This window comes from Pholis gunnellus (assembly GCF_910591455.1).
Source record: "Pholis gunnellus genome assembly, chromosome: 23".
NCBI classification, from domain to species: Eukaryota; Metazoa; Chordata; class Actinopteri; order Perciformes; family Pholidae; genus Pholis; species Pholis gunnellus.
Genome location: NC_136550.1, coordinates 2,691,483 through 2,703,754, shown reverse-complemented (window position 1 = coordinate 2,703,754; position 12,272 = coordinate 2,691,483). Strand labels below are relative to the sequence as shown.

The 12,272-nt window shown below is 43.9% G+C and overlaps 1 protein-coding gene across 4 annotated transcripts in view; it reads left to right on the top strand.

Moving 5' to 3' along the window:
- The window catches only part of LOC306714854 (phosphatidylinositol-binding clathrin assembly protein), a 60,836-nt gene that overhangs the window by 27,664 nt on the left and 20,900 nt on the right, over positions 1-12,272 (top strand). For all 4 annotated transcript variants that reach the window (XM_079185013.1, XM_079185011.1, XM_079185012.1 and 1 more), the window contains exons 4-11: positions 161-263; positions 1,122-1,215; positions 1,765-1,876; positions 2,557-2,663; positions 5,106-5,147; positions 8,545-8,630; positions 8,769-8,892; positions 11,975-12,117. In XM_079185013.1, the coding sequence (XP_079041139.1) occupies positions 161-263; positions 1,122-1,215; positions 1,765-1,876; positions 2,557-2,663; positions 5,106-5,147; positions 8,545-8,630; positions 8,769-8,892; positions 11,975-12,117 (811 nt within the window). The remainder of the gene's footprint in view (positions 1-160; positions 264-1,121; positions 1,216-1,764; positions 1,877-2,556; positions 2,664-5,105; positions 5,148-8,544; positions 8,631-8,768; positions 8,893-11,974; positions 12,118-12,272) is intronic.

Genomic DNA, 12,272 nt, shown 5'->3' with positions numbered 1-12,272 from the left:
GGAATTAGCGTGTTGGAAGCAGAAGGGCAGGATGTGCCTCAAATACATCACACAACAAATAGACAATTTATAGGACGGATGGTTTTCTCACATAACGCTCTCTGTATGTGTCCCTCCTTCTCTCCTCTCCTCCTTCCCTCCTCTCCTCGTTCCCTTCCAGGTTACGACATGTCGACCTTCATCAGACGATACAGTCGTTATCTGAACGAGAAGGCCATGTCCTACAGACTGGTGGCTGTGGATTTCACCAAGATGAAGAGGGGGTAGGGGAGGACACACACACACACACACACACACACACACACACACACACACACACACACACACACACACACACACACACACACACACACACACACACACACACACTCTTTCGGCACTTAAGTTAGCGAATGGCAAAAGACAGAAACTGAAAGTTTTCTTTCTTTCTTTGTGAAATCCCTTATTTTGATGGCAGTATACACTCTCTATCCTAAACAGAGTCTAAACCATGTTAATGTCTTAATAATAGACTGAAGCTGAGAATTGTATCTGCCCAGTAATACTTGAATACTTCACTCTTTGTGTGGCTTTCTTGTATTTTTATTTCAATTAAGCAGTTGAATAAAAAGGTAGAAGTGGTAGCTTATTTGCTTTGATGCTTTTGTGAGAGAGTGGGGACCCTTTGCCTACAGGACGGGGGTCCCCAGACTTCAGGTCTGCTGTTTAACCGCTCAGCCATTGTAACATTTGAATGCATCGACTAATGACAACGCAGCCTTGCTGGACGCCTCTGTAAATATATGTAAATATGACAGTGGGTGCACTGTTTCTGGAGGTTGCGTTAGGGAGATCATTTCAATATCAGAAAGTCCAACGGGCGTGGAATGAATCCTTTGTCCCGCCGAAAACCCGCTGAGCAGACTCTCATTATCCGTTTGCAAAATGTGTTTCAGTCAAGACTTTCCCCGCGAGTAGCCGTTGCTTTGCATTACTGAGAAAACCTTCTTTTCGTCCCGTTTTTCCTCATCATTTCATCCTTTTTAATGCGTACATCCCAATTTGCATCACAAACGTGCAGAATAATTCCCCTCAACAAGGTGCCCGCTACTATTGTGTGTGTTTGTTTTGTGCTCTGCCAGGATCGACGGCGTGATGCGTACCATGAACACAGAGAAGCTGATCAAGACGCTGCCCATCATTCAGAACCAGCTGGATGCTCTCCTGGATTTCCAGGTACTGTGTGTGTGTGTGTGTGTGTGTGTGTGTGTGTGTGTGTGTGTGTGTGTGTGTGTGTTTTGCATACGTGTGTCTTTATGCGCGCTTGTCAAAGTTGTGGTCGATTCACTTTCCAATCAAAATGTAAATTGAAACAGTTTGCAAAGTTTGAAACCTCTCTTTATTGATGGAGTATAAGAAGCATATCATGGCGGCACATTTTATTTTAAGTGTGTGTGTGCGTGTGTGTGCGTACACAGAGGGGAGAAGGGGATTGGGTAGAGATTTGTAGAAATTGGTGGGTGCATTGTAGTTTGTGCCAGCGAGCTTCAAAGAGCAGATACAGATGGATCGTTTTCCCACCTAAAGTAAATTGACAGGTGTGTGTGTGTTCTTTTCGGAAAAAAGATGTCTGAAAGATGTTTTTATTTTCTGAAAAGCTTTAGAAAGATGTGATAGAGACGTCTCTTGACCTGCTCTCTCTCTCTCTCTCTCTCTCTCTCCCTCTCTCTGTCTCTCTCTCTCTCCGTCTATCTCTCTACCTCTCTCTCTCCCCCTCTCTCTCAGGCTAACCCTAATGAGCTCACCAACGGAGTGATCAACTCAGCCTTCATGCTGCTCTTCAAAGACTCCATAAGGCTGTTTGCTGCTTACAATGAAGGGGTCATCAACCTATTGGGTAACACGCACACGCACACGCACACACACACACACACACTCGTCATAATGCTTTTACCTGCAATAAATAACAGATATTAAATACTCCGCTCTGCCTTTCTGCAGCTTTCAGCTAAAAAGAAATGGGAAATGATTTCCCACATTTTTTTTTATTGAACTAAACACAAAAGGCACCAATGAATGAATTTCTACTAATACTCTCCTCCAACTAACTATTGCAGTCTTTCACGATGTGTTTGTTGTGCAAGTTGACATTACAATGGTTATATAAAATATAAAAAACATTTTATTGTTTAGCTCTGATAGACACACACACACACACACACACACACTCTGCTAGGATGCACACAGCCGACACGCTCACATGTGTCAGAAATGATGAGGTGTAAGTATAGCTACACTTAGTTTTGCGTGTACAAACAGACAATCACGCCTGGTAGATATGTCAACACAAACCCGACAGCCACACACGCACGCACGCACGCACGCACGATGTGGTTTCCTAGCAGCAGAGTAGGTTTCGACATGCTGTCATGTAGCTGCTTCCGTATGTCACCAAACAATCATGTACTGATTCCTGCCTCCTTCCTTCCTTCCTTCCTTCCTTCCTTCCTTCCTTCCTTCCTTCCTTCCTTTCCATCTCCTTTTTTAAATGGTTATTTCTCTTTTCTGTCTCTGTAGAGAAATACTTTGACATGAAGAAGAACCAGTGCAAAGATGCTCTGGACATCTACAAGAAATTCCTTTGCAGGATGACGAAGCTGTCGGAGTTCCTCAAAGTGGCCGAGGTATATTCACACACACACACACACACACACTCAAAAATACATGTGCAAACACACATCAGGAGTTCGTTTTTTTTCTAGCGTCAATTTTCTCAAATTTGACCCCCGAGCATCTCCTGTTTAAACGACCTTTTTTACCCTTTTTCCTGATAATTTCTCGTCTGTTTCTCACCCCGACCAAATCCCCTAAACACGTATATTCACACACGTCCTCAAACACCTCTTTGATTCGCCGTATTTCCAACACAAAGACCCCGTACTCACACCGCTACTGTACCGTGTGCAGACAGCAGTACCCGACTTGCCCTCACTGCCCCACATTTGCTGTGCAGACACTTACACACATACATGTATGTGTACGTACTGTATATATATATATGTCTGTATACACCCAAAATAACCATAAGATGGAGGATGTGGTTTGGCGCTCCGTTAGCTCTGCTCCCCACACTCCTCCATCTAATCCTCTGTTCTCTCGCTCTCTTGCCCCTCTCCTCCTGACAAAGATGGATACTCGTGCGGCTCTCCCTCGCCCAGTGCCCACAGATCATCCCTCTTTCTCTCGCTCTCTCTCTCCTCTCGTGCCCTCTTTCTTCCCTCCCCTCCTTTGTTTCAGCCGACTTGAAACAGTGAGAATCAGCTACTGTCACATACATTGGTGGTTCACATTCTCTGCATTAATGTAAATGGTCCCAATCAAACCCCCTTTGTCTTATATAATTAGATTTTTAAGGAGCGCTCTGGAAAATAATGTACGTGTTCTTTTACAGACAAAACAACAGCGCTTAGTTTAAAAAAGAAAATGCATTCATTCAGCGACGAAACGTATGATTTGCTCCTTTTGTACACTACACATTTCGAACATTTTTCTGAAGCTTAACCCTGATCTGGAATCTGTTTTCCTAAAGTATTACATCAATCTAAATGATTACCCAGGCGAGGCTGTCACCCCTAAGAGCATTTAGAGTATGTGTTTGGACGCTCATTGTGATAAGACGTATATATTATGTCCACAAGTTGACAACTTTCTCAGATTTTGCACAATGATGCATGTAAACAGGCTGCTGCACACGGCCTTTAGCTTGTTTACCGCCCACTGTCCTGCCCACAAGATGCTAGCACAATGGAGTTTAACAGAGAAGAGTAAAACGAACATGAAATATTGGTTTTGATAGATTGGGCTCTTCATGGTCGTTGTCTAATAATTTGATCCTTGAAATAATTGTCCATTATTCGTTTGAATTTAGATGTGTAGAACATGTTTCATCCTCCAGAGATACAAAATCAAAACAGATCATGTGGAGATGGATATGACTCAAAGATCAAATTGAAGAAATAGGAAAAAATAAGAAAAACATACGGACAAATGGTCAAAGAAATCTGTCACGTTAGCGTCACAATGTACCAGAAACGGTGGCTGTAGATTGCTTTTCTACACGAGACCGTGCACGTTAGTCTCGCTAATGGCCGCCGCTCTGTACTGCGCTCCTACTGCGGGTAAACAAATAAACTAAAACGGTTACAGCTGCTAACGTCGCCGCCATGTTGAGAGCCGTGTGGAGGCAATAGAATTCAATCTTGGGTTGCTACTTTTGTATAATTAAAAAGATGCCGTTATTATTATTATTATTATTATTATGGAAAATCCAGAAAACAAAGCTTAAAAGCAGGAACTTGATGTCTAGAATGGCACTCAATACGTAATTGGGAGCATATCTACTGCCTCCACATGGAGAGGGCTGAGTCGGCGGCTAGCAGGTAGCAGCGCTAATAGACGTTAGCAGCTTTACCGGCTGTATTAGGGCGGTGCAGAGCGGCTCGGACTACAACACACACACAGAGGGAGAGAGACTTCATTCTCTGCTCAGGTAGACATTACTGCACAATAACGTTACATAGCGAATAGTTGCTTTCTGCTATATTATTGCTCTGAATGTCGTATCGAGAACCTTGTAAAGAATTGTGAATATCATTCTGCTGATAAAGGTTTGTAAAGGACTCAATGTTCTTTATGTGTCCCGACGAGTCGCACCAATGTTTCCTGTCTTGAGTTGTTTTGGAGACTATCTTTGCGTAGCGATTTTTATGATATTTTTAAATGAATATGTTCAGTGTTGTCACATCATGAATCATCAGTCGCCATCGCCCGCCTTCCCTCATTGGTCAGACATATTTATCCCCGTCCACTCACCATCGTCATTCACTGTGAGGATTGGTCGGCTCCTCGGCCAATCCAGATGTCGACAAACTTTTCCTTGTTTATTTCTGTTGTCGTTTATGTTGACACTGCCACTGCATGAAGTAATGATTCCCCTGTTTTTTGTTTTTTTTCTCATCTTCTATTTTATTTATTTACAAATGGACCCTGCTCTTCTTCTCCATTTTATCCCACCTACCCTTTTTCCCTTTTTTATTTTTTTTTTATTTGTTTGTTTTTGACGACAGCAAGTTGGAATAGATCAGGGTGACATCCCAGATCTCTCACAGGTCAGTATACATCTCACCTTCCACTTCCTCTTCACTCTCTATTTCTCATTCTCACTCCTTTTTCTCGCCTTGTTTTTCTTCTGGCTTTTCCTTCTACGTGTGGTTTTCCTCGCTCCCTCTGGACCTTATTTCAACCCCACATATATATACGTGTGTTCCCCCTCTTAACAATCACGCACTCATTTCTTTTAATTTCAAATAACCATCTCGTCGGACCCGATCTCAGTCTAGGCAACTCCCCTCTGGTTTGATTGATTTCCTGCTTTGTCTTTCACTTCTAAACACTCATTATAGATCCAACGACAGGCTGAGGTATGTTAAGTTGGCCTGCCTATCCACTGCACCACCAGCAGGCCTCCCGCAGGTTTCAGCTGCAAACAATGAGCTCAGACCTTGGATCTCCAAAAAAAAAATAATGATGATTGCAACAACAAAGGGCTTGAGAAACAACACAGCATCGCTACAAGGGAATAAACTACATTTCTCTTTTTAATCGTCAAGGATAAATTTGCCTTTTTTATCTTATTGTGAATTCAAAGGAATCAGTTCAAGCTCTGTTTTCAGCCTCCCAATGCTTTACGGGAGGAGCTGAGAGAGTCTCTAGATAGCCACAGCAGAGATTGTATATTTTAATCAGCCATTAAGAATTCAGCTCAAAGCAATACTTCACTCACAACATGACAATTTGTTTATCGGTTACTCTCTTCATGAAACATCGACACACTTTGTGGGTTGGCTGTTAAAGCTACGAGCTGTCTGGTTTAGTGTTGAAACGATTAGTTGGATTATTCGGACAGAAAACGTATCAACAATAAGGCTGTAACTAACGATTATTATCATTTATCAAGTCTGTAAAATGTCAGAAGTGCTAAAAAATGTTATTCACAACTTCCTAAAGCCCTACGTAACGCCATTTAGATATTTTGTTTAACAAACAGTCCAAAATTCTACGATATTCAGATCACAATGCTTATTAAATGTGAGGTTTGCTGCTAGTTTCTATCATTGCGGAGGGAAATTTGAGTTTTTTGATAATTAAATACATTTTTTTTTGAGCGGATACAGACTTTTTAAAACTGGAATCATGCTTCTCCAAAGATGCATGTACCTACATACAGAACAGGGTATTATGGGTAAACGCATGTTCACCTAAACCAACCAGGAGATCCACATCTAACACAGTCTTCGTTGTGCTTCAACTCAGCGTTCTGACGACTCCATTTTTAGCGCCAGATAGAGAGCAAAGTTCAGTCCCGAGTATCAACAGACTGAGTTCAGGAAACTGGCACATTTCTCAATAATGACAATAATCACAAGTTACAGCCCTGCTTAGTTTTACAGTTTATTAAACTACGGTGACTTTGCCACGTCACTTTGTACGTGTTTAGCAGCAGATCTAACTGTAACTTTTCTCAGCCTCTGAACTTTAGTCGTGCATTACTAAAAACATGGTGGCAGAGTGAAGCTGGAGGCTAACAGCATGGGGATTGACTGTGTGGGTGTTGAACTCATGAAGTAAAGCTGCAAAGTTAAATGGACGTTTCTCTTCTCCCCCCCCCCCCCCCCCCCCTGCCTGTCGCAGAAAACAAAAGGATCATACATTGTAGGTGGTGGGTTGCATACTGTACTGCTTACCCCCCCCCTCCCCCTGCATGAACACCCTGTACGCTCATGTGTGCGTGTGTGTGCACCTCACACACTCCCAGGCATGCTCTTGTTTTGGTGCCGAGGACAATATGTGTGTGTCGGCCTCAGGTGGCTTGCTTGTAGGGCTCACACACACACACACACACACACACACACTGAGCTTCGGCACGACAAGCCAAAAGGCCGTGAAACCTCATGAATAAGAAAATGAAGCTTCACCTCTCCGCCCCTTCCATCTACATCTGCATGAAAGAATCCCTGCACCGGGGCTTTTCTGACTCGCTCATTTTGAATTCCACCCTCCTCCTTTTTAGATGTTGTTCTATTTCATATCTGTCACGCACAACATCGTTGCTTTCAACATGCGTGGAGGTGCTTTAATAGAGAACCACTCGAGCATCACAGCGTCATCATTAAGATACATGAGGGAGGTTTTTCGTGGAGATGACTTCTTTCTACGTCTCCCTGCTTTAAAATATCTTTAGCTAAAAGTTACACTCGCAATATGTCGAGACGAGGAGACCCTGCTGAATGAGAGAGTGTGTGTGTGTGTGTGTGTGTCAGGGTTAATATTGACTGAGCACACACACGGTCCTCTTTTCACCCATTCAGACCCCGTTGACAGCTAAAGATGGTCTCTTTCTCTTCTGCGAGTCGCCGTTTCTTTAACAACCAGGCAACAGTTGGGCAAGAACCCGCCGTACAGCCGACCGCAAAGCCCTCAGAAGCCAAGAAACACTCCCAAAATGTGTGTGTGTTTGCGTGCACGTCTGCAGCCCCGGGCCGACAGCACACTTCACATTCTTGTGGATGGAGAGGCAGACGTGACGTTGTCATATTTTCTCAGCGGAGGTATTTCCTCTCCTGTCTCCTGGGCCAGAAGCGAGCTGAACTATGTCTTTTCCCCGGCGTGTTAACTTGTAGATGAGTGTTAAAAAAAAAAAAGACCCACTTAACAATGCAGCCGTCTCGCTCCCTCCCTCCTCCTGTTTTAACGAGGCCCCTAACGAGCACCGAAGTCGTGTTCTGCAACGTGAACGATCGGAGGTGAATTTTTTTGTTTTCTGTAGTCGCGTAGCAACAATCCCCAAAGTAACCTGATCACTAAGTTGTACTCCCGGAGCGGCGGAGCTCAAATATAATGCAGCTGCCTCGCGCCGTCTTACAACAAAGAGCCTGTTAGAGACTCTTGGCCGAGTGCTTAATAAAAATAGATCAGAGTTTACTGTCGATCCCCTCGTGGAATACATGTGCAGAGACTTGGTTAGACTGGAGACATGCTGGCACTCGAGAGGTTAAACGCAGCAAAGGGAAGTTGAATGGAAAAAAAATCAGAACGTGAACAAAACCGTCGCCCTCCGCTCATGTGAAGAAGTGGTGCAACCTCTCCTTCGCTCTCCACCTTTTTCCTCCTGCTCTTTGTTTTTCTTCAACCTCCTCTTTTGTTCTCTCTCTCTCTCTCTCTCTCTCTCTCCCTCCCTCCCTCCTTTGAGTCTCCCGCTAACCCGTGTGAGTGTTTGCTGCATGTTGCCATGGCTATTCTTGGAGCCTGATGCACTCTGTTACCTTCCTGTGAGACCAACTAACTCTGGGTGCTTTGTGTGTGTGTGTGTGTGTGTGTTAATGTATGTGAAGGTCTTTTTTTGTGCATATGAGTGAGAGAGAGAGAGAGAGAGAGAGAGAGAAAGTTAGAAAAGGATTCTCCAGACGATTTCTTTTCTCTTTTCTCATATTCACGTCTCTCTCTCAGGCCCCCAGCAGCCTCCTGGAGGCCTTGGAGCAGCACCTGGGCTCACTGGAGGGCAAGAAGACCAAGGAGCTGAATGCCGACACCAGGTAGACGTCGCTATCACCCTGCCGGCCCGGATTCCTTCAAACGTATCACAACCAAACCCCCTTTTTAAAAGACACATAAAGGGGTCGAAGCAGATTAAAATGGCTGCCTAAATCCATCTCCAAAATGCCTTTTTGCAGAGCGTCCACCCTGTCCAGCGCCGTCTCATCTCTGTCCACCACCGGCATGTCCTTCAGCCGCATGGACGAGAAGGAGAAGCAGCAGGCCCTGGAGGAGGAGCAGGCCAGACTGCAGGCTCTAAAGGTAACAGATGATCCACTTTTATGACTCAGTGCTGGAGCATCAAATCTATTAATAACAGCAACATGTGAATTTGCAACGTAATAAAAGGTTTGAATAGATTTGTGCAGGCAGAGGACCAACTACCATGAACCAGCGTCTGACAGTCTGTCTGGGGTCCATTTTTATTCTGTTTCCTTTTAGCTAAATTCTCTGAATTCCTTCTGGTAAACAGTTACGCTGTGTGTATGCCCGGGGCTTTTATTGTGAAAGGTAAGAACAGAAGGAGGGTTGCTTTTGTCAAGGTTGAAAGGAGTAATAAAGCTTGCAGTCTTAGTTCAACCTACACATGCTAATGCCTTGAAGCGTGACCTCTAACACCACATCCAATGTAGTAGATGATTCATTTTAAAAAAGAACAAAAATCCACGACCACATTGTTTCTCCCGTCGCTCACGTTTCTCTTGTGTAACTGTGCGTCTGTGCAAATGTTCTCTGCACTGTGTACGCTCACAGAGAGCTGCTGAGAACCAAAGTCCAGCGTGGTGTTTGTGTGAGGACACAAGGCCAATCACGTTGATTCTTAAATGTTTTATAATGGTCGGCCTATGAAGCACCGCGTATTGTCCTTTAATGCTTCTTTTTTAAATCATTTTAGTGTTAAATTTACATTATTTAGTCATGAAATATGGGACTTGTGGAAACTAGACTGGATACACAAAATTCAGATGTTGCTCTTTATAAAGTTATTGTATAATTAAACCTAACATGACAATAACTTAGTGAAGGTTTTAGAATATACAGAAACGTTCAGGCTAAATGTGTGCGTGCACGGATCTGAACTTAACAAGATAAAACTGAAAAGGTGTAACTGCAGTCATTGACATAGATTGAAGGCCACGCTGTGACTGCTAGCAGAGCAACGACACACTTCAAATCTGCAGCAACCACAGAACACTTGAGCCCTCAGAAAAAATTGCTGTTGCCGATAGATTTCCCAGCAACTCTGCTGTTCGCTGAACTCCAGTTGAGGATAAAGGCCAAGAGTCTCAGTGGCGAGCCGAGCCGTAGAAAGAGTCAAGTGTAAAATGTGTTGACATTTCTTGCTCCGGTCCCGGGGGGGGGGGGGTCGTCCTGCCTTACAGCTAACTGTAATCGATGTAAGAACAGTGTGTGTGTGTGTGTGTGTGTGTGTGTGTGTGTGTGTGTGCGTGTGTGTTAAGCGTGCTCACATCCTGGCAGAGAAGATACAGTTTGTGTCTAGCAGTGTTCTGTGTGTACCAAGCGGCAGATTTGTGCGCCCGCCGGTGTGTGTGTGTTGTGTGTGTGTGTGTGTGTGTGTGCGGGGTTGATTGGATTTTTTAGCGCGCTGTTTACTCCGTGCCCTTGGTTGCCCTGTTTCTTGCCGAGGTCCACTGATTACCTTTGGGCTCAGTTTGAAAGGAGGAGGGGAGATAAAGCGAGCGCTGGACATAACACAGCGAGGGTGAGCGGGGGTCGTCCAGATACTCCGGTCCAGCTGTCTGCACACTCTGGTGTCCGTATGGACTCGACACACACACGCGTATCTCTAAAAAAAAAAAAAAAAACACTCTGCTACTGTCCAGCTGGGGCCTCAACCCAAACAATAACACCAGCTCCCATTTGTTCCTCGCTACTCGGTCAGAATACAAATGAAGAGCACTCGGGGCCCGGCGGAGGCTGGTACAGCAGGAGAGTCTCTTCATTAATCTGCTCCGAAGTCCAAATTCTTTTGAAGGGTGGACGAGGTTGTGAAGTCAATTAAATCATTCCCATACCTTTTTTAAAAGTTTGGGTTTAGAATTGAATAAAAACAGCCGGGTGTCTAAATAAATCCGAGGAAGAAGCAGCATGTCCGTCCCCTCCGTGGCAATCCATACTAATTATCTATGCCTTTTGTTACGCTGTAAATAGCTTTCCTTGTCTACCAAACGGTACATATTCAGTTTTTTAGTTTGTTCCCCCGTGATGAGACACGCATGTGTTCATCCCCGTGGAGATCTTTGGCCTTTGCCGCAGTAATACGATCCAGCAGGAAATAAAAGCAGATGGTGCATGAAATAAGCAGTAAAGTCATCAAATCAATCAATAAAACAATAACATTTAATGTAGTCACTTATTAGATTATATTAAAAAGGGGAAGGCAGGTTGAACATGTTTTATGAACTGCATGGCTAAACCGTATAGGTTACTACTTATAGGTTTTATTCATGATTACAGGATTGTCTCCCAACAGTATAATTATTTTAATAACAAATGATTTTTGCTTGATACTCGAGACCTTCTCTGATCTTCCTCTAATTATTCAAGCACTGGAGAGCATTCATGCTTTTGTTCGTTTACAGTTTCTCTGTGAACGTCACGATAGCTGTGCAGAACAAAATAAGCATTAAAAAGAAAAGTGAAGTCCTTCGTTTTGTGTTCATCGTCCTCCTCAAAGCCTCAAACCGTGACTTCAGACGTCCGCTCCGTGAGGGCCGATAACGCCCCTGGATACGCTGCTCGCTCATCGCTCCGATAGCAGCTTTCTTTCTTTCTAGTAGAATTATGAAATGCACAACAGCTGCTAGTAAAGACAACAAGGTCAGCAAGGCCTGTCATTTCGTACGCATGTTGAATTAACCGCTGGTAGTCGATCGGTACTCTTGAGAGCTTTTTTGACACTAGAAAACCAATGTGATTAGCCGTAAAGTTCTCACAGCTAATCGTCTGTCATTAAATATACACACTGTGTTCGCTCAATCCCACACCACCAGGAAACTTTGCCAGCAAAACAAGTAATAAACGGACAAATTCAATTTGGATGCAGGCCTGGCTTTTAGTCTTAATTCTGAAGCCAAGAATGATCCAAATATCACCAAAGGACATTTTAAAAGCCTCCCCTCTATGCTCATAATGACGTGACATTGTTTGAGATGCTGAACACAGGAAGTCACAGGAGGACGGCACACCCTTTAAAGGGCGTATGAGAATGTATTATATTATGTAGAGTTTACCGGAAACAAAAGTCTCATTCATTCCCAATGGGGAAGTGACTGTTTAACCATTGATTTCCTGATTACATTGTGGTGTGTTTGTGTTCCAGGACCTGCGCCTGAAGGAGATGGGCATGCAGACTCCTCCCTCTGCCTCCCCCAGCAGCCAATCGATAGGCGGCGGCATCAGCAACAACAACAACCACATCACACAAACCCCAGAGTTGTTCACCTCCACGCTGTCTGCCAACAGGTACACACACACACACACACACACACACCTGATAGATAAATAGATACTTATATACATTGTTAAATACATCCTCTGACTGTTTCACAATACATCCGCTTAGTTTTTGTCGCAATAGACGCGTTGTTTTTGCTTTGAACTTCTCAATATAAAGTACA